Source organism: Neospora caninum, chromosome V, assembly GCF_000208865.1.
Source record: "Neospora caninum Liverpool complete genome, chromosome V".
NCBI classification, from domain to species: Eukaryota; Apicomplexa; class Conoidasida; order Eucoccidiorida; family Sarcocystidae; genus Neospora; species Neospora caninum.
In genome coordinates this window covers 112,677-138,997 of record NC_018391.1, presented here as the reverse complement: position 1 = coordinate 138,997, position 26,321 = coordinate 112,677, and the positions used below count along the sequence as shown (strand labels likewise).

At 53.5% G+C, this 26,321-nt stretch overlaps 5 protein-coding genes across 5 annotated transcripts; 3 read left to right on the top strand and 2 right to left on the bottom strand.

Moving 5' to 3' along the window:
- Window positions 1-4,035: 4,035 nt before the first annotated feature.
- On the bottom strand, window positions 4,036-5,686 carry NCLIV_012410 (hypothetical protein; the record flags this gene model as incomplete). The annotated part of the gene is made up of 5 exons (XM_003881427.1): window positions 4,036-4,216; window positions 4,635-4,814; window positions 4,946-5,025; window positions 5,221-5,378; window positions 5,650-5,686. 5 exons carry the CDS (start codon window positions 5,684-5,686, stop codon window positions 4,036-4,038), a joined length of 636 nt encoding a protein of 211 aa, XP_003881476.1.
- A 4,666-nt stretch (window positions 5,687-10,352) lies between these two features.
- On the top strand, window positions 10,353-11,741 carry NCLIV_012400 (Articulin family protein, related; the record flags this gene model as incomplete). The annotated part of the gene is made up of 1 exon (XM_003881426.1): window positions 10,353-11,741. One exon carries the CDS (start codon window positions 10,353-10,355, stop codon window positions 11,739-11,741), a length of 1,389 nt encoding a protein of 462 aa, XP_003881475.1.
- Window positions 11,742-15,200: 3,459 nt separating this feature from the next.
- On the bottom strand, window positions 15,201-17,048 carry NCLIV_012390 (conserved hypothetical protein; the record flags this gene model as incomplete). The annotated part of the gene is made up of 1 exon (XM_003881425.1): window positions 15,201-17,048. One exon carries the CDS (start codon window positions 17,046-17,048, stop codon window positions 15,201-15,203), a length of 1,848 nt encoding a protein of 615 aa, XP_003881474.1.
- A 1,601-nt stretch (window positions 17,049-18,649) lies between these two features.
- NCLIV_012380 (Methylosome subunit pICln, related) lies at window positions 18,650-21,301 on the top strand (the record flags this gene model as incomplete). The annotated part of the gene is made up of 5 exons (XM_003881424.1): window positions 18,650-18,782; window positions 19,520-19,660; window positions 20,087-20,195; window positions 20,439-20,574; window positions 21,194-21,301. The coding sequence occupies 5 exons, from the start codon at window positions 18,650-18,652 to the stop codon at window positions 21,299-21,301; spliced, it is 627 nt and encodes a 208-aa protein (XP_003881473.1).
- Window positions 21,302-23,911: 2,610 nt separating this feature from the next.
- NCLIV_012370 (putative proline-rich protein) lies at window positions 23,912-25,675 on the top strand (the record flags this gene model as incomplete). The annotated part of the gene is made up of 1 exon (XM_003881423.1): window positions 23,912-25,675. The coding sequence occupies one exon, from the start codon at window positions 23,912-23,914 to the stop codon at window positions 25,673-25,675; it is 1,764 nt and encodes a 587-aa protein (XP_003881472.1).
- Between the last annotated feature and the right edge of the window lie 646 nt (window positions 25,676-26,321).

Below are 26,321 nucleotides of genomic sequence, written 5' to 3'. Positions count from 1 at the left end.
TTCGATGCTCGAAAGAGGACGAGGATCCGACGCACAAGACAAGGGAAGACCCCCAATCTGAGAAAGAGCAGCGAGTAAATTGCCGTAGAAAACACAAGGGCCCCTAAAAGAACAGGCTTATAAGAAACTTGGGACGCGGTCGGAGCATAGTTTTTATGCGATAGTATCATGGGGATTTGTGAAGTTGAGTTCCTGATAGCACTGGAGACAGAACCGCCTGCCACTTGTCGAGTCAACCATTCTTTTCAGAGTTAAGTAAGCTGGGAAAAGCATTCCCAGGCTACTCAGCGGTAGCCGCTCTCGGTTCTACACAGGCTCGGGCCCGTCAGACCATGCTGTAGATTGTCTTATTCCGTCGCGGACACAGCCGAAAATGGAGGATGTTTCTGCAGCCAGAAAGTGGATGGTCATGTCATGAGGCGGAAGAGCTCCAATCCGGAGATGTTTCTGAGCTGGTAGAATTGGCAAAATTCAACGGCTAGGAGTGGTACTCTGAAGGACGGTAGATTTCTTGAAAACTCGTTTCGTCATAAACTGGCCAAGACCGCAGCTGAGGAAAACCTAGACTAGGCGCTTGGTATCTAACCAAACATGGGAGAGTTTTACAATTTAGAGTCCTGATTAAGTGAACTACCAAAACGCTCTATATTCCAATCAGGAATGGTAAAAAGCGTATGTGAATATCAGATTTTAAATTGAGCTTGAGCGGCACTTTTGCACGTATATGCTACGCCGTTCCAACCGCAAGCAATTCTCCATATCGTTGTCACGCTATTACCTTGCTAATGCTCGCCTCTATTTTGTTGGGTGGCTAACTACTGGGAGATTCAGATTTTTCAAGGAAACTACAAAGGCAGGCAAACCTGTGTTGCGTATGCAGCATTATGCATGGCCGCGTTCTTCCGCGAGCGCATGCGCAAGCAGAGAGCAATATAACATGAAAATGAGCAGTTTTGGTGGTATTTTCCGGTGTTTGTCGGCACCAGCCCCAACTGAATATGGCCTCAGAGAAAGGGTAGGAGATCCGCAAGTCCCTGCAGGCGAACGTCGTCAAGCACTATTTGTGTACGCCGCAGCAAGTTGAGTATCCTGTTCATTTCAGGACATGTCTTTCTTTCTACCTAGCCGGACGATAGAGGAAGCCGTAAATGACAGGAGCATCCACTAGATGCACCGTGAATCAGAAATACTTTCTAGCTCCGCAGTCGGACGGTCTCTCTCGAGATGATGATCAGGAAGGTCGACAAACGCGGCACCATTGTGAACCCTAGGGTAGTTGACCGCTGCCACCTTCGTGGCAGCCCTACCGTTGTAGTGTAGCGCATGCACCTATGTCATCGTGGAGCAGCGATTATGCTGGCCACTCATGTTGTCGTCTGACAACGGAGCAAAGTTTTGTCACCCAAGGTTTTCTTTTTAGCAACAGACGGAGAGGGGGGGGAAAACAAGTTTTGCCGCTTTGTAAACACAATTTGAGGGCTATGTGAAGGCGGAAGTGGGACTTTAACCTCATTCCTTTTTCTTGCAGAACTTCTCACTAGCCTTACTGCACTCGGTTCTTACTATTGAGAATTCGCGCGCACAACACCTAGATCTAAAACAGTTTGATGGCCCTTTGGAGGCTGAACCTCATCAAGAAGTTTATCTGTTGGTGGACCCATACCAGCTAAGCAATGACTAGCTGCGCACTATCAAACTTAAACAAACAAACTGCAAGGCAACGCACACATTGCCACAAAATGAAACAGATCACTGAGCTTTGGAATTCTAAAAAAGCGTCACTTCGTTTCGAAGGCATCTTGGCTGTCCTGTATTTGATTTGGTAACACCAACCACAAAACACTTGGTGGCAAGCTCACTGAAGTGAGGGGCGTATTGGTTTTAGTTGCTGGCCTGATTTCTCCTGGCCTGTCACCCAACAAGGGCTGCGCATTGTCATGCGTCCCTCTGGACAAGGCTGTTGTACTGAGCTCGGCTGGAAGGTCAGAGAGAAGCCAGAACACAAACACTCATATTCAGCTTAAGTCGTCCCCTGTACTACCACATCATAAAAAAAAGCAACAGTGCTCTGCCAGCCACAGACGTCGACTATCTTAAAGCAGCAAACTTGAACAACTAGAGAAAAGATAAACTCAACTCATTCTCTTATCTCACCTGAAAGGATACTGTCCGATATAGTTTCCTGGTGGGTAGTAGTTGCATACGATGGTACGGCACGTAGAACTGTATGCACATCCGAGGCCAGTGCTATTTGCCCACATGACTTGAGTGAAGTGGCCGACGTTCTGGTAGTTGAAAGAGTTGAGAGCTGTGTAGCTGCAACCGGAAAGCAAGAGTTCCGTGAGGGGAAGGTAATATACTGGAGAAAGTGTCACGTCCTTTACATCGCAGGCGATATGACGCTCATTGTCAGCGCGACTTCGGTGATGACTACGGCTCCGTGGGAGTCGGTTTTCCCGAGACTGAATTACCAACCCCATGACACACATACGCTCGGGTTTTAAGCACTGCGCTGGTTTTCGCCTCGCGCTGGCGATGCAAAATCGGTGTGAGATCCTGCCACCGCATACAATTCTCAGACTTACGAAGTGTAGTTTTTCTTCTCGCTATACCACAGCTCAACCGCATCCTTGCAGTCGGTGTGAGCAGATGATCTGTAAAGGTTTTCACCGTACTGTAAACACGCGGAGAGTCAGAAACACACGAGCAATCTCAGCACGAGCGGGCTCTTGTTGCTATAGTTGAATTCTTCGTCTCTGCCCCCCTCTTCCATTCAGTCGTCACAAGAGATATGTCTCGGCTATACATAAGAGTAATTGCATAATACCCACTTTTGGCACAGTCGGTAATCGAAGAAATCACCTTATGCCAAAAGAACGTAATGGCAAAAAAACTGCACATACCAACCTGGACTGCAATGTGTGTCGGTTTCATTCATGATTACAAAAGCGAACGCCGCCAATCCGTCCCACAGAGACAGGAGAATTATTGGCTCGGCCAGGGCCCCGCCGCTGTTGCTAAATGGCATGCATAATTATCAATTTAACGTTCATGTGCGCTTTCCAGTGGAGTTAAAACTGACTAGAGCTCCAGGCCCTACCAGACGGACTCCGCTGTGCTGGAAAGGACAGCCTCGCTGCTCCATCTGGTCTCGGTATGCCTCTGCTTGTGAGACCGCCCCCCTGTTTCGGACCAGCTTCTGGATGGGGTTAGACATCCCTTCTGCTCTTTTGTTATTGTGAATCTGAAGACATTCTGTCCGACCGCAAAAACATTACAGGAACTACAGCGGCATGAGGGGACTATAGAGCCGCTTTTTGAATACGACGACAGCACCTGTGTGTGGCTGGGAGCCAGCCTTTCAACGAGAGCAGTTCCGGGATGCAAAAATGTGTTCGACAATACGACAGAAAGATTGTTTTCCTGAAGACGACATGGAGCTAGCCGGTGTGCTTATACTGAAGTGATGCGCTGGAATGTGTAGCCAACCCAGAAATTGACTTGGCAGATGTCTAGCTCATCTCCTCGCCCTCCGAAAAGATCACTTTATGCTGGACATATTTGGTTGGCTGTGCTATTGTGATGTCAGGAGGTGTGATCTACACTTCCACTGCGTATCGCTCTTCTGATAGAGAGCCAGTGCCTGCGCCTCCCTGATGTTAATCTGTACGGAATACTCAAGCCTATCTATTTATATTAACGATAATGGATTTGGTAATGGTCTATTTAACTGTTGTTTCTAAATGAATCTTGTTCAGTACCAAGATCAAAACGAAAGCCGCTTGTAAGCAGATTAATCCAATTAAGTATGACAGACATTTAGCATCCGTCATTAACATATGAGGATAAAAGTATTATGTAGTTTAATTGGAAACGTGGTCTTTATAACTTTACAACTAATCGAGGGTACATTTGCGATATGGCCTACATACCCGGCCCCCACGTTTTTACACGTGGCAGTATCTGAACGATATCCGAGACGGGCTTGCACATGCGTTTCCCGGTCTTAGTACCTCACCGTCTGTAAAGTCTGCCTCAGGTGGACGCGTCGTTGTAGTTGTGGTTGTAGTTGATGTTGTAGTCGTTGTTGTAGTCCGTGTCGTCGTAGAAGTGCTTGATGTGGTGCGAATTGTCGACGTCGTTGTGCGTGTGCTGGTGGTAGTAGCAGTTCGGGTTGATGTCGTTGTAACAGAAGGTGTTTCGCTGGACGGACTGCCTATTACAATCGTCACCTGAGGGAGGCCATCTCGTGCGATAATGCTTTTCCACTGATCAAGACTGTAGAAACGACAAAAGGAACGAATACCGCCAGCGGCGTTCGTCCACGCAGCACAGTTTAGCTTTGGCGTCCATCGGAGACGACGGGCGCCCACACCCACCTTTCTAGCGAGAAGTATCTGTATGATACCAAAGTGCTGTCGATGGTGTTATGAAGTAAGAACTGCATTCTAGCGGTGTCAGTTCGCTCTCTATAGTCGCAGCAGTAGACTCAAGTAGTGGCGCACTGCTCATCCCGGTCCACCAGATTTGCCGAACGACAATTTAGCTAGCAGGAGATCCCACAAATCGCAGACGTCATCGTGCTAGTACTTTCTAGTCCCACGAACAGAGGAGACGGCATTGATTCAGATTACCTGAAGGGGTACTCTCCTACAGTGTTTCCTGACGGAGAGTAAGTGCAAAGTAGCCTTTCCGGCTTTCCGATTCGGCTGCACCCGTTTGTTTGAACACAGCTCAGCTCTTCTGTGTCATGCCACATCAGCAGAGTGAAGGATCCTGTCTTCTTGAAATGCCAGTTGGAGTAGCGTTCGTACCTGCATAAACCAGAAAGTGCAAAGGCGAAGTAACCGTCGGTGCCACAGCAGACAAAGGCGTACTGAGCAATGCTTTGAAGAGCAGCACGCAGGCTCAAGGCGACGGCAGTAGATGATTTTCTGTATCTTACGTGTAGTCATGAACTTCGTTGTACCAAGCTCGGACAGCATCGACGCAGCTAACAGTCGTCCCGTCAAATACGTTGATTCCCTGTAGAGACATAGGTGGTAGCATGATGAAGTCGCACAGAACGGTGTGTGTAACATACGAATGCACTCGGGCATTCACTTTATCATTTGTGCGTGAACTGAACTAGTGTAGAGGTGTAGGGGTGTAGTTCCTCTTTATCTTCACTGGTGACATGGTTTATTCGTATATAAACCCAAAGCGTGTAACGGGCCACACCTTGTTACGGCACTCGTCCACTTCGTTTATGTCTTCACATCCATTATCAATGAAAGCCTGGATCCGTCGCGACGCGCGTTCTTTATCTCCAATTGTCAACTCCGATAGCCGCGGGGACAGCTGGAAGCCTCTCTTTGCGTTGTGATATGCCACACATGCTAATCACAGAAAAATACAAACACACCATCGTAACTCTGGAGGAAAGGAACATCTGAGAGTACGAATGCAGCACATACTGGTATGTTGCGGGCGATACAGTGCATCCTATCTCTGCTATTTCCCGTCTATTCCATGTACCCAGGGACTCAATTGCAAACGGATCGCACTCTCGGGCTACATAAATACCAACAGTACAATCAGTGTCTCGCGATTGGCAAACAGCGACGAGTGAACGAGGCTCACAGCAGACAGCCCTATGATCACACTCACCGGAGGAAACGTCTTCAACACTAATTGTTGGAGTCATGTTTTGTGATTGTGAGCTGTTTAGCCCTGTTGTTGCGAGGTTGCGGTTGGAATGATTTGTGCTTCCGAGTGTGTGCTCACGCAGTTGCTCAAAAGACCTTGTTTCATATGAGTCAACATGAGAATCTGGGGCATATCTGGGCGTACTCAGTTCTCGCATTGACTTCGGGGTCCATGCGAGAGTATCTAAATTACGCAGACCCGCGTGGGCGTTGATTGCTGATGTGTTCAAAAGGGATGCTGATACTTCCCGGCGATAACCGGCTTCATTGTTGACACGCGAAGAAACACGGGAAGCAGCACTGTGTAGTGGAGTATCATTCTGCTGGGCGTACGGCTTCGCCGAATCGAGATCTGCAACAACAGGCATTCGCTGAAGCAATGCAAGTAGGCTCGACGGTTCCTCAAGAGCAACATGGATTTTTTCGCGTCCTTTTGATCATGCTCTAGACAAGGAAGGCCTTGATAGTTTCGATTCCTGTATCATGCTAATGAGTTTACGCACATTCTTTGTCTCATTCTCAGAATGAGCAACTCACCTTGCGTCTGACGAGGACGCCATCCGACAACAAAATGCTTCTTCTCTATTGACGCAAGCATGCAGAGTGAGAGGAGAAGGCCACCGAGCGAAATAATACTTCTAGCCATGGCTACCTCGATCAGCAGGGTTAACAACTGGCAATGAGGCTGCAGGGTGAAAATTGGCAGCGTTTACGATACTACGGAGTCAGAACTGCAATAAGTAACGAAACTGAAACGAACATAACGTTGTTGCCAGATGCAGAGATGGGCAGAGAAACCTCTTGGTGTGGTAACATGAGGGTGTCTCCTACAGAAGATTTTCACGTGGCTTTGCACGATGGATGAGGTATCTCAGCAGTCGTTGTTGTTAGTTAAAACGACAAACTACTCCAGGATACTGGCCATAGACAGACAACGCTATATGCGTGTGAATCAACATTCCACGACTTGTTAACCGATGAATCCATCTACCAGCAGCAACAAAGCAGAATGAAAATGGGAACTGGGAAAACACGCTTCAAGTCAAGCGCATGAACGGGAAAAGAGTTGAGCTGAACATTGGAAAGCCAAGGGGTACGCGGGGTAGCAAAGCTTCGATGGCCGTTGTGGAAACATTGAAAGGCACTGGAAGACGCAACTGCTTCATATGCAAGGAGAACAGCAAATACTCTGACAATGAGTATGAGTGAAGTCATTTGGCTATCATCGACTACTCCCAACCTGGGTTGGATAGAATTTCGGTGCATTCCTTGATTCGAACAGCAGAGATCGGTGATTTGCGACAACCTAGTCAACTACAGCAAGCCATCTACAGCCTGAATCTGTTCTGTGGAAGGCGACAGCGGAAACTTGAGCCAAATGAGACCGCTAGCCATAGGGAGAGGGCGCTCAGGTGAGAAGCCAGGCGCTATCGGTGTGACAGCCTCGCCGGTCGAAGAAGCGGAAAGAGGAAAGACCATCCTTGTGGAATTTGCAGGACGAACGTAGCTCAGCATCTGTGTGGCTTGTCGGTGACGCTCCGTTGCAGCTGATTCCGTGATGTCCACTCACAGAAGGTAACGTAGTCCTGTGTAGTGTCGATGCAGGTAACTCCAGGGCACACCGAGCTAGCTAGTCGCTTCGACAATCGCCTAAGTTCCGAACATCGCATCTGGTACCGCTCGCAATAAATGCTATTCCGAGAGTGCCTAACGGAAAAAAAACAAGTCAGTGTCCGATTTTTCCAACTACGCATTGATGTCCGCGCAGAATTTGGTGTGCCCAGGTGTACAGCAAACTTGAAATATATGGATGTCCATTTCGCGTGTGTCTGTAATGCATACAGCCAATCAGCTGCTCAAGGAGATTGTGATGTAACTCAAGAACACTTCCAAGACATGGAAAAAAAGAAAAGGTTCAGAAAAAGATTCCGTATCTATACACAAATGCGTCATTCCATTCGCTGGTGCGAGGCAGTTTAACTAACGCCGACCAGTAGATTAACAGCAAGTGTGCCTCGGAGACACGAAATGACCTCGCCTCGCGTCTCAATGGTGCAGAAATAAACTGACAGGAGGAGTTTTCCCTCGTTCAGTTGAGATCCGGTAGAACACAAAACTCGAGCGATTGAATGCTCGTCTCCGTTGCGCACTAAAGAGTAGCGACTGTACTTGGCTCCTTGGAGCTCTGAAGACAGCGACTTTCGGGACAGTTGACGGTATTTGACTACTGTTGCATATAACTCCTCAGCAGTTGTAGCGTGGAACAGAGACTCTTTGGTACCCTACTTTGAGCTGCTGTAAACCTGCCGTGTTTCACTACCCGCAACCGCTTCGAGGTGTCTTCCAGTGGGCTGCACATACAGTTACTTGGCAATGGACCTGCTTCAGGGGCACTACAGATGGCACGAACAAGCTGTTGCCGCGTGGTGAAAATATGTGATCTGCCAGTCCGCGTAGGCCTGGTATTACCAACACTCGACATCACCTGTTATCAGCTCAGCACACCCATCCGTTTACGTATCGACACCTTGGATAAACATCACGCGATATCTTTTTGCCTGTCAAAGCTCTTGCCTCCAGAATAAAATGCTGTTACATTGGTGTCATGGCTACCGCACGGCCTTCCGGGAATTTGGGGGCCCGTCACGAGCCCGGAAGCACCCATGCAGTTTCCGGCTTCTCCGGTGCCTATATCCTGCGGGGTCACAAAGAAAGTTCTTTTATGGATCCGACTTGAGGGAGGAGACTCATTCGTAATTCAGTTTTACCAACTACAACTTGAAATTGTAGGCACATCTTCCGCCCAAACATGCAACACTCTATTCAAGAAAGGGAATCAAGCCAAACAGTGAGACTGCAGTGAAACTGTGGATTACTCTTCTCTACTTTGAAACCCATCATTTTATGGCACGCTGTAGTTAACATACGCACTGTCCGATTTTCGCTTCCGGGATTTTGCCCCATGAGCAACTTCAGCTGCTGTCGAGATACCCAGAGTTGGATGGTGCACTCTTGGGACAGGCAGTTGCATCTGGGCGGCACCTTCCATTTTTTTCCACCCCCGGAAAGAAGAACAGAATCCGAAACTCCTACAAGTCTAGGCAAGTCTTCTAGAGCCTTGTTCACCGGTGTGTCGCCTCTAGAAACTCCACGACCTTCAGGTACGAACACCTGGTGAAGGCGTTGTGCCGATCCATCGCAGAGAAACACGACCTGTGGTTGCTGCCCCTCGTGAGAGCTAGCTACGGAAAACCCCTAGCCATGCTCCTGCTAACAGGAAAATAGGCATCTCGACGAATATGGTCACTGTGACGTGCTGAAGCTGGGGTAGCAGTGTGTTTCCCTTTGATGAATAGAAACTACGTAATCGGTTAGTTACCTCGCAAGCCTCGCCTGGCCATGGTGAGAAAGCGCCTCACCGATGAAAGCTGGTAGACACTGGGACTAACAAGTCCATACACACATCACGTTTTGTATCTGACGCCTTTTTCTCCAAGTGTACTCTGCCTTCAACTGCCGGCAGCCGTGCTCTTTTTCGCAACAGTGCCCGAGACCTCAACCGAAAAAAAAGCGTCGGCGGTTGTGTAGTAATTAATTGCATGGACAGCTTTTCGAAACCTGGATTAGGCCGCTGTGAGCTCAGAAGTTCGGCGTGGCTGCCAGATCGATTGCTCGACCAGCGGCGAGGAGAACCACGGAGTTGATGAGCGGACGCGGCCGCTGTCGCTGAGAGGTTCGATGCCGCGTGCGACTGCAGAAACTGGAAGAGCGCGTTACATGAGTCGTGGCTGCTCCTGACACGTGCGAGGTCTTGCTGGTTGCAACGCCGAGGTGCCTACATCTATAGGCAGTGACTCGCGAGTACTTTTTCTCAGGGTGCTTGTTGTGGGGGTGCTACCTTTCCCAGCACAAACGAGCCGATTTTTCTTGCGAAGTATGCAACGAAATCTTGAACGCCTGATTTTGCCTCCCCGTTCCTGAGTGTTTTGCCAACGGTGGCAACTGGACGGTGCGTGTGAGCCCTCGACTGGTGCCTTGGCGAGCGCTGCGCAGCCCCAACCCACGAGACGCATCCAGCAATTTCCTTCTCGCGCACGCGAGGCCCGTGAGGACAGCGTGGCGAAGCCACTGGTTACTCATTTTCGGCGCATTGTTTTCCGCCACATGGTAGCGGTATAGAACTTCTTTCTAAAGCGCAACTGATGTATTTCCTGCTTGCTTATGTGTACGGCAGAACTCAGGCTTTTCTGTGGAACAAGCTGCTTCCTTTTCTTCGAGCGCTCGGTCGAGGGCCGCGCAGTTGCTCAGTCGCTTGCTGCCCGCTCCGACAACCCGCCCGTCCAATCGACTGCTTTTAGCTCGTCGGCCACCTTGTGAAACACACTGGGTTAAGTTTTTGCTTTTAAGTCATTGTGTCGTTGCTCTCGGCTTTCTCTCGTTTGCAGAGGTGTCTCCCTTGCTCGTCGACCAACCGCCGTTTCCTTCTAGGCGCCGCGGTCGAACCAGCGGGAGAGCCCAGCTGCTTCGGGGCAGTGCGCAACTTTCGAGTCACCCAGATACTTCGCTTCTCGGTGAACTGCTCCTGTTGACCCCCGTCCGTCTTGTCGCTTTCTACTGGAGTGTGTGGTGGTAGTTTCTCTTTAGTTTCGTGTTTATTCCTGCGAAATGGCGCAGACGGCCCCTACCCAATCTGGCCCGACTCCGGGTTTTCCTCCTCTGGCTTCCATGACCAGTTTTCCGGCTGCGGGAACGGCTCCACAAACCCAGATGCCAGGCGCCCCGCCTTCGCCACTTTTCACCCCTCCAGCGGGATTCCCAGGGTCGATGCCCGCGAACCAGACTGTCCCGGGCATGGCCACCATGGGCAGTTTTGCCGGCGCCAGCAACCCACTACCCATGTACAACTGGCATCAGAACAGAATTCCTATGGACAACGGCGGCGTGTTCGGCAACTGTTGCGGGGGGGCTCAGATGGGAGCGGTCAATGGCGCAGAAACATACGAACAGGGCTATGGAGACAACATGTGGAGGTGGACGAGGGACGGGAAGCTGCAGCTGCGCTGCGGCCAGCCCCTTGTCCCCGTCCCCGTCATCCAGGAGATTCACCGGCGCGACAAAATCATTGAAGTGCCTCAAGTCGACGTGGTGGACGCTGTGAGACCTAAGGTGTACAACCAGGGGGTCGAGCATGAGGTTCCTGTCATGCAGATTAACGCGGATCACGAAGATTTTGATGTGGAACAGATCAAGTATGTCGAGAAAGAGGTCGTGGTCCCTATCGTGACAGGCTTTACTCATAAGTTCGTTGCCAAATGGGACATTAGAGAGGTCCCGCGTCCCGTCGTTAAGTATGTTGGTAAGCAAGAAGAAATCGAAGTGGAGGTGCCGCAAGTGAAGTTCGTCGACAAGGTTGTTGAACACGAAGTCGTCGTTGACACCATCGAAAAGAAGGTCCCGAAGATTATCGAGGTCCCCAAATACGTGGACGAAGTCAAATATGTGTGGACTCCGGTTGAGAAGATCGTCCACGTTGAACGCTTTGTCCCCGTCTTCGATGTCTCTCTTGAGTGCCCCGCGCCTCTCATTGTCCCGTACCCGATGCAAGCTGTCAAGGAAATGCCTGCGGTCATGGTTCGCAAGGAAGTCCCCGACTCAGCCATCGCAGAGCAAGGCTTCGATGTCGCCTCTCCTCCAGGCACTCTTCGTGTTTCAGACGAGTACATCAGAGCCCACAACCAACTCGCCGCCGAGGACGCCATGAACCTCTGTGGCGCGGGTGCCGTGTGCGGCCCTCCCCAGCAAGGGCGACAAATGGAATTTCTCACAGCAGACCAGATGAAAGAAGTACGCGCGGCTGTTCAGGAAGGAAGAACTTCAGAAGCTTCGAGGCAACTGAATCGCGGGTCGTCTGTGGCGCAGATGGGCGCAGAATCAGAACCCCGCCAAGGATCGGGAGACGAGAGGCTGTCCGAAAGAACGGAAAGAAGTGCCCGCTCGGGTGAGCAACAGAGGAGCCGAGGCAGCTCTCTCATCTCTGAAGATGACGTGCACTGAGGCTCAAGGACCGAGACCTGCGGCGGGACAGGGTCTAGCTCAAAATAGGCTGAGGGACACAGTGCAGGGACTCTTACAATTTGGGAGCGCCCATAAGGTAGCACTCAGCCACAGTCTGCAGGCAAATCTGGAAGAATATTATGTAGAAGGAAAGCCGAGAAGGCTTCGACGTGGGAGGTAACGACTAGCTGTATCAAACAGCCTCGGGATGTCTGTGGGACTGGGAGCGAGCTCACTGGTAGGGCGCGGGGACCTGATGAGCTGACGGGTGCAGGACGCGAATAATTTTGGCGACGGCACCGAAAAGGTGCTTTCTTGTTTTGTGCTGTTGTGTGAATCGAGTGACAGAGGGATCTTCTACCTTCAGTTTTTGGGGTGCCTTTTCGTTTTTTATTCTGCCTTCCTATCAACTCGAATTGCGCTAACGGCAGTCATGAGGCACTCATCCTGTATGTGCCCCCGCTCCTTGGGTAGAGGGGACCCGCGTCCGACATGCACCGCAGGCATAACTAGTCTCACATGCCTGCCAGGAGAGAAGATATGACCGGGGGAAACGAATCGTGTATGCTCACTGCGCATGTGTATGCCCACTGCAAATGTGAAGCATACCCATATATCCCAGATCTTCGCTGTATACAGATTTATTTATGTATGTGCATGCATAAATATAAATGCAAACATACAACTGTGTTGAAGGAACAATCCAGCGTCAAAGCTGGTGGCTGGTCTTGCGCCGTATTCACTTCCCCAGATATCCGCGAATCTCTTTGGCGTAAAAAATGTCGCCCCTTCCACTCTTTTCCAACATTTTTGCGTTCTCCTCACAACCTGGGCGTTGCATGTTTCCGGGTGTGAACTCACTAACTTCTTTTGAAATCAAAATTAAAGAAAAAGGGTTACGAGAGTTTCTTACCTCAAGAGGTGCCGGTCTAAAAATAAACGAGAGATGCCGAGACAGGAAGTAGGGTACAAAAGGACCCAGGTAGTCGCAGGGTGTAACAGGACGGAGAGACTGGCAGACTCGATCGGATCCGGTCTAACCTGGGGCTCTACGCCGGCGGGACCTAGTGCTGATGCGAAGGATCGAAACCACGCCGCGGTTCCAGCGGGCGTTTGCGATGCTCGTACGAACAGAACCAATGAGAATTTGCGTACGAACTGGCGCCATTGTACGTTCAGAGCTGATGTCTCATACTCCTTATGCTGCGGCACTACGCCACACGATTGGCAATTGAGAAAACGTTTTGTTGCCTCAAAAGGCCACTTCCGACCCCCTACACCACGACCAAGTTTTTACAACCCACATACGTATTGCTTGTGTGATTTCCAGCGTTATATACATTCATATGGACTACAGAGGAGCTACAGCGACCAGGGTGCTTTTATCATGGAACCACCGGTAGCCTGTTAGCTGGCGCTGCAAAAGTGGCGGGTTTCTGCCTATCTGGCTTGACCGGCCATCTGGCGGCACTTGCAACTTGTTGGACACGAGACTTTCAGCAGACGTAAAAAGAAAACGGAAGTCTGCGGTGAAGAAAACGGCATATCCTTACAAGGGGAACCTGCAACAGTCTCGAGGGCAGCCTGTGTGTACCAAACAAAAGAATAGGAGTGAGGATGCGTACAAGGGAGAAAACCCTGCTGGCGTTTACTGTGCCATTCAAGTCGGGCCAGCAACACCGACGGTGGCCATTAACGTAACAAGATTGGCTTCTGAGGGGTCTTGCGTTCCGCTTCCTTACCGGGCCGACAAAAACGATTTCTCGTTTTCGATTATTCATCCTAAACATATATTTCGACTACGGTACGGACTCACAAGTCTTGGCGTGACCCCTGCTTATGCCGGAGACAACACGGTTTGCTAATGATGTTCGGAGATCCTGTTTGCATCATTGAGTCAGTTATGCACGGTTGTGACACGTAAGGCAGCATTCTCTTGCTCAGCAGGCAAGTATCTGAGCTCTACGCAATGATTGCGTACTTTGCGCTCTCGCTAGCCGTTCACTAAATGTACGGCTCGCAACACCAGGGCAACCTTGTGAGTGAAGGCAGCGACAACGAAAGAAATTGTGGGGCGATTGCTACTCAATTCGTCCCCGTTTACCAGAGTCATGAAACGACACAAAGAAGCAGAGAGCGCGTGCACCTCTCTGCCGCGAGGAATTACCACAGGAGAGACACTTTCTGCTCCTTTCCACGTGTTGTCTGATCAAGTGTTTTAGACAGTCAACTCGTGGCGGGCGTCTCTCATGTAAAAGCCACCTGATGACTAATGCGGAGATATCCATTTTTGCAAACGGTTTCGTTCAAGAGCCCGACTCGTAGTCTCCGCTCCCCCAAAATGTCTTGCCAAAGATACTGTGCCACATGGGATCACCTCGGGTCTGTCGCCACACGCTGCTGTTGAGGACGCTTGCGTTTCCTTTTTAAGCCTGTGCCAATGCCCACACCACGATGGAGCAAGTCGCTTCGGCGGGGTCGTCAAATATGTCGAATTCTTTCACAGAAGCCGGTTTCCTTCAGGTCAGGCTTCTGCTCTCGCTGTGGAATTTGCCTCAAAGCGTCGACTCGCATCCCTGACTCGCTGTATCGTGCAGGCAGGAGTGGACTTCGCACGCCGCATTTGCACCGATTCCTCTCCGTCAGTTGAGTCTTTCCCAGGCAAAAATGACACTGTTGGCGATGACATGGCTGAAGTTTCACCTATTTTTTCCGAAGCACGCCCTTAAAAACGGGGTGGTCACCCTGCTCTCCACCTGCTGCGGACCAGCAGCTAGGAGTCAGGTGCTGTGTATATGCGGCAAAACTCACGAGTCGGTCGTCACTACCCCCCCTGAGTTAAGAGGGGAAACGCGTCAAAACCCGCAGTCGTAGCTGCTGCGTGCGGCCCTATCTTGCCTGCGCGTGTAACCCTTTCTATCTACGCGAGAGCGTCTATTTCTTCTTTCACACGGCATTGCTACACAAAGAACCTACCTGAAGTGGAACATCCTTGTTGCTGTAGAGGTTCAGTCGAACAGTAAACAGACACAACTGGGGTACGGTGAACTCCCCAAATACGGTTTTTTTTGTTAGACGCGTAGGACAGACGATAGGGAAACAAGCGCCACGGAGGCGGTTCTAATCCACCCCGTCCCCCAAGGCTACATTCTGCCTCGATGGCCGCCATTCCTGGCACAGTAAAAAACGGTCACTGACACAACGAATGCAGGACGTTGGCGATACAAAGACAGAACCACACCTACCGCCGGGGCTAAGACCGCAGCGTCCGCTCCCTTGACTAAGCAGGCGGCGCGGATGCGTTCCACCCCGCGTGCAGCTGCGAATACAAATGCGTCTCAGGTGTCTCCAGCTGGGGAAATCCCTTTTTTCCCTGTTCGTTCCTGGTGGCCCACCGCTTTTCCTTTTTGCCCCGATTCACTTTGACAAAAACGGCCGTTTCAGGTGCCTCAGTGCGTCCTAAAACTCCCTTTTCCCCCTTCCCCCTCCGCCTCTCCCCCTTCCCATACCTCGTCCCCGCTCTCCTCCTCTCCCTCTCCCTCTCGCTCCGCGCACGTGACCAGGGCCGGAATCGAGAGTACGAGCTGCCTCTGCAGCGCGTCTAGTGGCATGCGCGTGCGGCGAAGGGTGAGCAGAGAGAGACGGTGCAGGATAGGCGGTAGAAGGCGAATGAGAAGAGTACGACTGCGGACCCGAGGCGTTGTGATGACCTCCACCGGCGTAACTGCCTCCGGGACGGGTCGAAGAGACTCCACCGCGTGCTGAGCTTCTCTGAGCATACGCAGGAGCGTGTGCAGAAGGGAAGAGAGCCATCGTAGACGGATCTTCGGCGTAGTAGTAAGAGAAGAAATTGCCGCCTCTTCCCTCCTCGGGATTTTTTCCGCCTCGAGGAGAGCTGTCTCCAGAAACGACCCCGTGCCCTCGTCCCCCTCTGCTCTGCCCTGAGCCTCCGGCCCTGCCTCTGTCCCTGGCAGGCCGAGAGGCCGGCTCGGACGAACCGGGTCTTTGAAGTGTCGAGACACTGGTGGAGGCCGTGGGGCCCTCGTCTCTGGGATGCAAAGAGAAGGGAGTCGCTCCTGCCGTCTGCTCGTTCCCTGTCGCGCTTGCGCTGCTGGGTTTTTCTTTGCAAATCAGGTCGAGGAGATTGTAGGAGACCGGTGCCTTGGAATCCTTCATGTAGAGGCCTTCCTCTTCGAAGCCGTCGTCTCTTCTTCTTCTCCTGCCTCCGCCCGTCCCTCCGCGCCCGCCTCGCCCTCCGCGAGGCGGTGTCTCCCCGTCCGGGTCCTCTCGAGCACCCCTCCTCTCTCGGCCTCTCTCGTGGGGATTCACGACAAGTGCCTGCAGCGCAGCGTTCTTCGGCTCATCTCGCTGCTGGAACCTCTCCACTTTGCTTCCAGCAGCTTCGCCTCCTGCACTCGACTCTTCCTTTAGCTGCTGCAACGTCTTCCTCGCGCCTTCACGGTCGTCGCCACGGCGGGCAGTCTGGGCCTTCTCACTGCTCTTCTGCTGGCTCACCAGCGCCGCAGCGACGACTTCCTTCCCTTCCGCGAGCGCCTTCTTTGCCGCGGCGTAGGAGAAGGGAAGGAAGCGCGGCGGTCCGTCTTCTTCGCCGTCTCCAGAACCGCCGACCGCTCCGTTCAGAGACGCTCTCTCTGACTTCTTGTGCATGCGCGCCTGCTGGACGTGCTCGCGGAGTTTGTACGCGCTTTCGAGGCTGGCCACGCTCCCGCCAAGAACCTGCACCGTGGCCGGCTCAAGGAGAAAGAGCCCGTTCGTGATTCGCGTCGTCGGACGGAGCAGCAGCTTCAGTCCGGGAACCAGAGGGACGTCCAGCTGCCGACAGTAGTGGTGCTCGATTGCGGTGTACGTACACCCCGCACCATCAGTCAGCTTGAGCAGGAGCAAGCGCCGCTTGTGGCCCCGGTAGCAAGGCGCAGCCGCGGCAGACAGAAAGTCTTCTTCGCCCTCCTTCGACGGCAAGGTGATGTCTCGTGAGGAGAGCAGCATCAGCATGAGCGGCGCCGGGAGAGACGACGCGGTTTTCTGTGCCATGAACCCCTCGGGCAAAGGAGGAGCGAGACGGAGACTCCGAAGGTCAGACGAAAGAAGAAACCGTTGCAGCGCGTGAAGGGAAACAGGAGCCGCGTTCCCGCTTGGCGAGGCCACAGACGACGGGGCGACCCCGGCAGAAGGCAGCCCGTCACATGCATCCGCAATGAGAATCGGAAGCAGATCGAGTGCCTCAGACTTGAATGATACGTTCCACTGCTGGTGGAGCTGAGACAAGACGGACGCCGCCACCGCCATGGTCGGAGTCAGCTTCTATCGCACAGGGAGACGCGAGAGCGGAGAAAGGAGCACGGGAAGGATTCGAGGCCGGCCTGCCTTCCGAAGAAATACGACGCAGAAGGCGGTGTCGAAAGACAGATGAGATGTAGAAGACAGGGCAAATGTGCGCAGAAGACGCACCTACGAGGAGGAAGGCGAGAGGGGGACGGTGGCGCGCTGGACACAGACAAAGGGGGAAGAACCGAGCGCCGGGGGGCGAGAAGTCGTCGACCGAAGCACTGGATAAGAAGAGATACGGGAGAGGGGAGCGAGGCCGAGGGAGAAATAGGCAAACTGAACAGTAGAAAAAGGAGAGAGGAAAGAAAGTCCTTGAACACGCAAAGTTTGCCGTTGCGCCAAGTGCAGCCCGGCGCTACGTCCGCCTGAGCGGGGCACACATCACACGGACTGAAATACGGACGGTGGTGCGGCGAAAGCGCAAGAAAAAACCCCGCGATGCACATGTAGAGAGAAAAGAAGCGGCATAAACAGAAAAGCGGAACAGGAACACTCTCTTCGGCTGCCTCGGATACAAGCAGGAGGACGACACGGCAGAGCCGGCCCGGAACCGGGTTGGACGCGGAACCGCGCGAACGTGAACTTTGTGAAGGTGTCTCTGTTGGAGAGAACAGCGCGTCCCATGTCCTCTTGAAACGGGAAGGACGAAAAGTAAAAATACGTGGGAAATGCGCAATGCGTGGAGCCATGGCTAACGGGGGTCTGCTCCTTTTTTCCCTGGCAGGCCTCTGCATGCGCGCATGTCAATCGCGAAGTCGAGTCCCACTGCGTTTCACATCGATTCTATCAAGAGCTGGAACATCGTGATATCTGCGATTCTTCTTGGATCCGTTCGCTGGACGCGCGCGCAAAAGGAAACCTGTGTTGAGGAGTTGCTGGATTCTTCTCGTTCTCTGCACGCGTTGCGCGTTCACTCGCAGGCTTGGAGCATGCGCTCTACGCCTTTTTTGCGCCGAGCTGCACGTGGCAAAGTATCTCGGAACCCGTGAGAGGGCGCTTCTTTCTCGACATTTCGTGTCTTCCATTGGCGCTTCTCTGTATAGACAGGTGAAGGCAGCTGTCCGCCCGGAGTGGCTGTTTTCTGTGGGGAGCGCAGGAGGGTCATTGTTGGATCTGGTCCCTTTTTTTGGAGGCACTTTCCCCCTCAAGAAAAACGCAGACGACCCGAAGAATCGAAGCGCAAGGGCGTGCCCCACGCGAATGAGTCCAGTCCCAGTCTGCCATAGCAGAGCCTTTTGCGCCGTGTGCTCACATTGGCCGACTTTTGCACAGAGACATCTCGCTGCGGGTTTTGTGTATGAAGCCTGTACCCCGACGACGCTTCTGGTGCAGTGTCTCTGCCTTCTTTCCTGAGGAAGCCGTCCAGGGAAATACGCTGTCGGCAAGCCTCGCGAGAGAAGCCTAGGAGCACTGTGGGGCAGTGTAGGCGCGCGTCGACGGCAAAAGAGACACAAAGACACGGGGAGGGGCGAGGAAACGGAGAGGGAGAAGACACCGATCCGAGGAGAGAAGGCGAGAGCGAGAAGGCGGTTCGATCGAGAGGGAAAACGAACGAAACCAAGATGCCGGTCCAGTGGTCCCCAGCCCGGAACGCGGACGGGAGTTTGCAGATCCTACAGGGCCCGCACGGCGACGAGGAGGTGATTGCCTGTCGCGAAAACGACGCGGCGCTTATTCTTCAGGGCGAAAATCATGGTAGGCTCTCTCAGTTTTCGAACGAACGCATCGGGCTTCGTCGCGTACGCCATTCCCTCGGGCAATCGTTTGGCGTCGGGACTCCCCTCAGCGCCTCGGCGGGGTCACTGACCGCTGGGCGAATTTTCTGGCGCTCTCAAACGCAAGTCTATGAAAATATGTCGAGACAAGCGCCAGCGCAGGAGGATATACTTCCCCAGAGAAAGCTCTTGATGTTGATGCGTCACCGGTGCATGACTTGAAACGTAGTCAGTGGATGGGTTGTTTTTCGAGTACAGTACACCGAAGCCAGGTAAGATTGGAACAGATAACTCTGCATCTCCAAAAAGCCAGAATAGACGCTAGGGAGTCAAGTAAGTGTAAACTCGACAAGGACGAATGATGTCCGTCTGGGCATCCAAAAAAAGTTGAGCCTCGGCTCTATCCAATTTGCTTTTGTCTTTTTCCAAGTAGACTTCATGGAAAACCTAAGTTTCGCACGACTGACATTTAGTCGCTCACATACCCTCATAAAATACTACCATGGCTTTCCAAACATTCGCTCTCTTTTCCTTCTGTCACCTCGCAGTGACGTGCTCTTAACTGTGTCAGTCTCCTCGAGGATCCAGGCACGGAAGGCAGCCCGGCGTCCTGGTGTACGCGGAGCTCTCTGTCTCTCGGTCGGCGTCGAATTTTAAGGGCGACTGTTCGTTTTTCCTCAGGCCAGCGAAGCGTCTGTCCCCGGCCTTTGCGTTCAGGCATCGGGACTTTCTATGTCACTTCGCGACGCGTCGCGTGGCTCACCAAGCCAGATGCAGCCTCTGCGGGAGACGAGCAGCGAAAGGACATTGCTGTCGACTATCCCTCGATTGTGCTTCACGCCCTGTCACGAGATCCAAGTGAGAAAGAAAACGCCACCGTCAATTCACTCTCTCTGCCAGGATCTCGAGATTAGATGTACTTGTGGCCTATGTGCTGTCTAGCATAGGTTGCGGGGTATCGTTGCACGCATATTCACGGCCATTTGCGGTGCCTGTCACGTTCGCTGCGTGCAATTTCTGTACCAGACGTTTTGATGCAAGGCGCGCCCTGTGAATGTGTGTGCACACGCGTAGATAGATGCGGCTGCGCGTGGCCGGTCGCCTGTTGCGCAACCGGAAGGCGATTTCTTCACTTTTTTTCGCCACATATACATGTGGGAACCTCGGGGAGAAATCGGCAGTGGCGTTGCCTCACGCGCATACATTTCCAGTCTTTTTCCGACACCGTTTGCTCCACGACTGTTCGTGACGTTGCCTGTGCGCTCCCTGTCCTCCAATCGTCAGACAGCGGGCACGAGCCGTGTATCTACTGCCAGCTTAAGAGCGACGCGGCAGCAGAGGAAGACGAGGACTATGTGATCCCAGAAATGCGCATTGTACCCAGTTCCCCCGAGTAAGGGACTGCATGCAGAGAGATTGGCGTAGCGTCGTCGCCAGGCGACAACACGCGGGGAGTAGCATTTCGGTTCCAGCTTCGTGCCTCGCAGTGTCTGACCCACCTGCACGGTGTCTCGAGCTCGCGTGTCTTCGTGCCACCGATGAGACGAAGAGAGCGTGGCCTGGCTGCAGTGAGCCTGTGAGGCCATTTCCTCATTTTGCTTCCACTCCTTTCTGGTTCCGGCATTCCTGTGCTCAGAAAGCTCGACACACTGTTCAAAGTCATGTCTGAGATGGCTGCGCTGAATCCGGACCCTGACGCAGATGACGGGGACGATGATGAGGACGACTTTATCATCGAAGCTGATGGGCTGCGAGAGGGAGGGTCCCTTCCTGTAAGTGTTTCGAAAGAGTGTGTGCTGTTTCGGCGGCTCATGTAGGTTTTTCATTTCCATCGCGTGACCCAGGTGGTCATTGACGGCGCGACTTCTTTGAACGATCAGCAGGGACTGCCACGGCGGATAGGTGAATGTGCAAACACGGATGCACAGCTGTTCTTGTGTCTGCATATGTGCATATATATATATATATATATGCGTGCGTCTGCGTAGCACATGTGCACATCCTTCATCGTTTCGGAGGCCACAGGACTATGTGCTTACACAAACGCAGCTTTATTTATAGAGCGTATATACTGCCAGCATGCCACATCCTCAGGGTGTGTATATGAGTACGCTCAAACACTGACCAGGCTGGCGTGGGCAACCCAGAAGACGGGTCTGTGGGTTTGGAGTGTCTAGCGGACCTCGGGACCGTGGGGACGGTTTACTGAGAAGTCCCGGCATTTCCTTGGGTCGGCGTCTGTTTCTTGCTTCACGGGAACTGTGAGGAGGCTGCCGATTGCTTCAGGAGACGGAGCGTCGCCTGCGCTGTTGAGAGAAAAAATAGTTCATTTGCATGTGAGAGATCTCCAGCAAAATGCAGGCACATCCCGCCCTGTTGTGATGCTTGCAGGGCGGCTGGGAAATCGTCGAGGGCGGAGAGGACGGAAATGGCGCGGGCGGGGAAGACCGAGACGCCGGCGAGCGAGAGGATGTAGATATGTTGCCAAATGGACACTAGACAAGGACGGGCGACAATGAATGGAGATGCCCTAGGCTGAACGCTGCACGCGCATCTCCCTGTTTCGTTGGGAGCCGTTCCTAGTGACACAACGTATGAACAGGAGCTCGGTCTTCATACAGTGCGCATTCCGCTGCCAGATGCGCGGCACCGGCACAAAAGAATACCACGCACGCTTTAAATGTTCTCACGCGAGTCGGTGTTAAACAGCTTGTGTATGCAGGAGTTTGGGTGAATATGAATCTCGCGGGAGAACGCGTGCCAAATACGCGGAAGCAGCTAGGGAAGGCGACTGGAAACTGCAACTCTTTACTGTTGTGGAAAATGTTTGGCGCCGAATGAACTGCGAAAATAGCACTGTGAACAGGAGCCGGTGCAACGCGCCGGGGTTTCGCAGCACCACTGAAACCAGGCAGCTAAGAGCTTCCAGGCTTTTTCGGTGTACTATGTATTTTTGTTGTCCTCAACATGATCGAACCCCGAAACCAGTTGCGTGAGAGACCGAAACAATACGTAAAATACCCCCAGTGTGGAAGCAAACACACATTGTCGACTCTCAGTTCCACGCACAACGGTTTATCCTAAGGATCCACGCACAACAAAAAACCGCGTGGTATGCGGAGGGAGTTCTCGTCTGACTATTACGTGGTACGCCGCAGGGGCACGAATTAGTTTTTGTCAGCGCAGCAGGCAGCGAATTCCATCATGGCTGCTGGCAGTTGTACCGGTGGCACGCACCGTCAGGAGCGATGGATGCAGAAAAAGAAGGCACCGTGAGATTGGACATGGGAGGCAGGCAGAAAAGGAGAGGAACAGGGAACCGAGTAGAACGGGAACGAGGACGACGAATGGGGATGAAGGGCAGAGGAAGAAGCAATTCAAAAGGAAGAACAGAGACGGAGACTGTTCAGGAAGACTCCCGTAGACAGAAGTGGCTTAATGGCATTTGGAGAACACGGGGAACGCTAGCGCGGGGCCTTCAACGTTGAAGCGCTTGTATACATGACTTGGTAGCTGTCGACCAAATGAAAGTTATCAGACGTACAGCCCATACCGACTTAGTGAGAGGGGAAAGGGAACAACAAGCGAGTTGCCTCCCGGGTGAAGCCGGGACGAGAACTTCTCAATTTGTCCGATTCGCTTTTGTGCGACCCTGTGTCGCAGAGGAAGTTCCTTCGCTTCGTCTTGCTGGGTACACCCGTCACTCTTTCGGACGGTTCGAATCAGCAGAACGTGGAAAAAAAGCGAGATCTGGCCACAGCCCTCGTTTTGGGTCCGTCTGCGGTGTCCCTCACGTTTGCTCCCAGAATTCTTCTTTTGCTTTCGACTTGGTGAGAGCATGTGGGAGTGTGATGGTAACGTGGACTGGAGTGACGTGAAGGCTGTGTGCTCTGTCAAGTCACCTAGCCAGCAATGGGAGCGGGAAAACCTCGTTCCCGGGGCATCCTGGAGCAGGATTGGACTTCCCGTGTCTCTTTCAGTCTTGGTACGAACCCGTTTGAAGAGTTTGCCCGTTTCTCGATTTCTAGGAGCAGCAATATTCCCAGTGGTATTTCAAATTCCAACAATGTGAAATTAGGCCTTTGCCGCCCGCCCTCACCTTGGTCCCTTGATAACGCGATCCCTCGGCGTGGCCCCACCTCGTCTCTTGGATGCCCTTGACGTTGCCTCGCACACGAGGCCCGCGTTGTTTACGTTGGCCCGGGGGAGGACCAGCGACGGGGTGCGCCGCAGTAAGACGTGTGCATCTCCTGTTGCTGCTCCGTTCTGTCAGGAACGAAGAGTTTGACACTGTGGGGTGTTTGTACATTGACAATCAGAATCGCCGGAGAAGACGCCGGACACGCCGTAGCTTTGGGCGGAGCTACCCGCGTCTGCAGCCTCCGCCAGTCCACGCCTCCGAAGGAGTGCAACACGGTAAAACGGAAAACGGCCTGGTCACGCGCAAGGCATAGTTCAACTGACCCCCACACAAACCGAACCCGTTCCCCCCCAACGCTGAGCCTTGTGAGCTAGCGACGCACCGTGTGTCTCTGGGCGTCGGAGGTCCAGTCAGGGGTTCCGGAACGGACCGTGGCCGAATCTTGAACACCGGTCTCGGTCGGCGGAGACTGCCCGCACCTGTAGAGAGGGGCAAGCCGTGTTTTCGAATCCCACTGTAGCCAACCTCAGGTACCGTTACAGTTGTGTGTTATAATGATCCATTCTGCAGACGTCGAACCGAATTTATTTGTAGCTGTATCATTCTCTAGAGGTTCGTTTACGTGTGGCCCAAGTTCTAATAATACGTACACAGGCGAAGCACTCTCGCGTATGTGCCGTGTAACTTCTGTGAACATCACTCCTGCAGACGGATCATCGATCACTTAGCCTGCCTGGAATGTCAGACTTACGCACCGCGCCATATATCTACGGGAGGTCTTGTATGAATGAGCAAACAGCTGACCGCTTGACTCCTGCAGAGAGAAGAAGACCCTTCAGGTCACGAGATTCCCCAGCAGCTTCGGAAGCACCCCATCGCTACGTATCAGCAGCTGGGATGCTTGATGTCGGTCGCGAGCCGTTCACCCGTTCTTGTACTGCGCTGCAGTTCTTTGGTGGCATGTCGCGATGGAAGTCAGATTTCGGTTTGCGCAGTTGTTGTGGGTGGCGGGACTGCTGGGGTTCTGGATTCATGCCATATCGCCGCATGATTCCCCTGCGGAAGCCGTGGCTGTTGTCGAGACGCGCGGCCCCGACGGATACCCCGCCTCGGGTTCTGTGGCTCATGTCAGCGGTGCCGGTAGCGCCAAGACCTCGTTAAAGAAAAAACTGGTGAAAAGGGTGCATGGGGCTCTCAAGCGATATGCAATTCCGATTCGAGCTATCTGCTCGATCGTTGCTGTTCTCCTCGTAGGGTATTCCGTTTTTAGACGTGCCCGCAAGCATCCGCGTGAGGAGGTTCCTCCCGAGGAAGGCAGTCAACCAGAAGAGTTGCCAGAAACCGCTTCTACTAGCAAGGCGTCTTCAGGCTCTACTTCTGCAGCGGGTGCCACCGCAGTTCCAGTGTTGCAAGCGTATCTCCTAACAGGTCAAGATGGCGATGGCCTATCCACTCCTTCCAAATCTGGCTCCGGCACATCCGCACCCTTGGAGACAAGTGGCGAATGGACCGCTGTGTCTGGTAGTAGCGGCAATGACAGTGACGCACCGCAGGCGGGATTCCACGATCCTTTTTGGGGACACGGTGAAACAGAGTCCACTGCGGGTAGCAGTGGAACATCAGTCCCTCCGATAGGCAGCGAGGGAACAGAAAAGCAGCCGAGCCATTCCACACCTGGGCCATTGAGCCCTCATGCACCTGCCGGGTTTTCAATGCCAGCCACGCAAGGTGAGGACGACCCCGTCACCAAGAAGACAGGTGAACCGGTGACGCACCCGGCAAGCGGTAGCAGCAGCGGGTCGCCTGGTTCGCCTACATGGATGGCTCCTGTCTTACCGAGTCCGATCCCTCGTGCACAGCTGCTAAGAGAGACGCAAGGGGGAGACAGTGGGGCGAGCAAGTCAGGCGCGCGACGTGGAGAGGAGACGCACCCGGCAAGTGGTAGCAGCAGCGGGCCGCCTGGTTCGCCTACATGGATGGCTCCTGTCTTACCGAGTCCGATCCCTCGTGCACAGCTGCTAAGAGAGACGCAAGGGGGAGACAGTGGGGCGAGCAAGTCAGGCGCGCGACGTGGAGAGGAGACGCACCCGGCAAGTGGTAGCAGCAGCGGGCCGCCTGGTTCGCCTACATGGATGGCTCCTGTCCCACCGCCTCCGAACTCTCGTGCACAGCAGCTAAGCGCGACGCCAAGGGGAGACGGTGGGGCCAGCGGCTCACGGGATACGCCTAGACGGCAGCCGGGTGGAAGATTCGATGGCAGCGTGCCTAGTCCGCGTGCACCTCCATGGGTGCCTCCTGGTGTAAGTGGAGCGAAACCACGCCAACGTGTTGGCTTGATTACACAGGCGCCAGGAGGAGGCTCCAGACCTCGCCGTGGAGAGCCGCGTGACCCAGGCAGAGGCGGAAAGACGAAAACCCCCGGGCTCTTACGGGTGCCTGCTGGCGCAGGGACGGTGACGCCACGAGGATCAGGCGAAAATCGTCCAGAGCCAGCGCCGCCGGGAAGAGACGCAGGGGCGCGCCGCGGAGAGAAGCGTGAACACGGCAGTACGGACCCAGCGCCAACACCCTACCCCAAGCACCCATGGTTACACCGGTTCTTGGAGCAGCGCCCGCATCGGCGTTCCCGTGCGGCGGCGGCACCGATACCAGAGGAGAGCGAAAGTACAGCGGAGGGAAAAAAAGAAGAGGAGAGTATGATAGACAACACCAAGGAAGACGACAGCAGGTGACCGTCATCGCCCCGTCCCCTCGAGGGGGGGTGCCGCCTCATGTTACCAGCTCTTGCTTGACGTCGGCATAGCAACAGGAGGCGTGCAGCCGCCGCGGGTGAGCGCAGCGGTTCTCGAACTTGTTGTACTGTAAGAGGAACGACAAACCCGTGGGGTCGTCCGCTTCCTCCACCCTTTTTTAGCCGCGTGGGGAGGGCGGTGTAGGATTGTGGCGCCGTACGGCACGGCGGTCATAGCCCAGCGGGCTGACATAGAAGCGAAAATCCGTACCCGCGACAGCAACACCAGACTGTGACTCTTTTCGCCTGCGGTAGCGAATTTGCGGACGCGACAGCTGTGAAGAAACGGCCAAGAGGCAGTGGCAGCAACCCAGCGGCGGGATGCCGAGAGACTATCCTTTGACAGGTTGTAACTTCATTGAAACTAAACCCACACACCGCGCCATCGTGTCCTGTTAAGCCAGTGTGTCAACTGGAACCAGGCCGGAAGCCATCAGGGACATCTTCAGGCCAGGTCTGTGCGTGACAGGCGGGGCAGCCCGCAGCCGGTCACCATCCGGGACAGCCTCCAGGTCGAAAGCAGCGCCCGGCGGGTGGCACATTCGGGAGGACAGAGCCCCAGTGGAATCCCTGCGCTGCGTCATAGG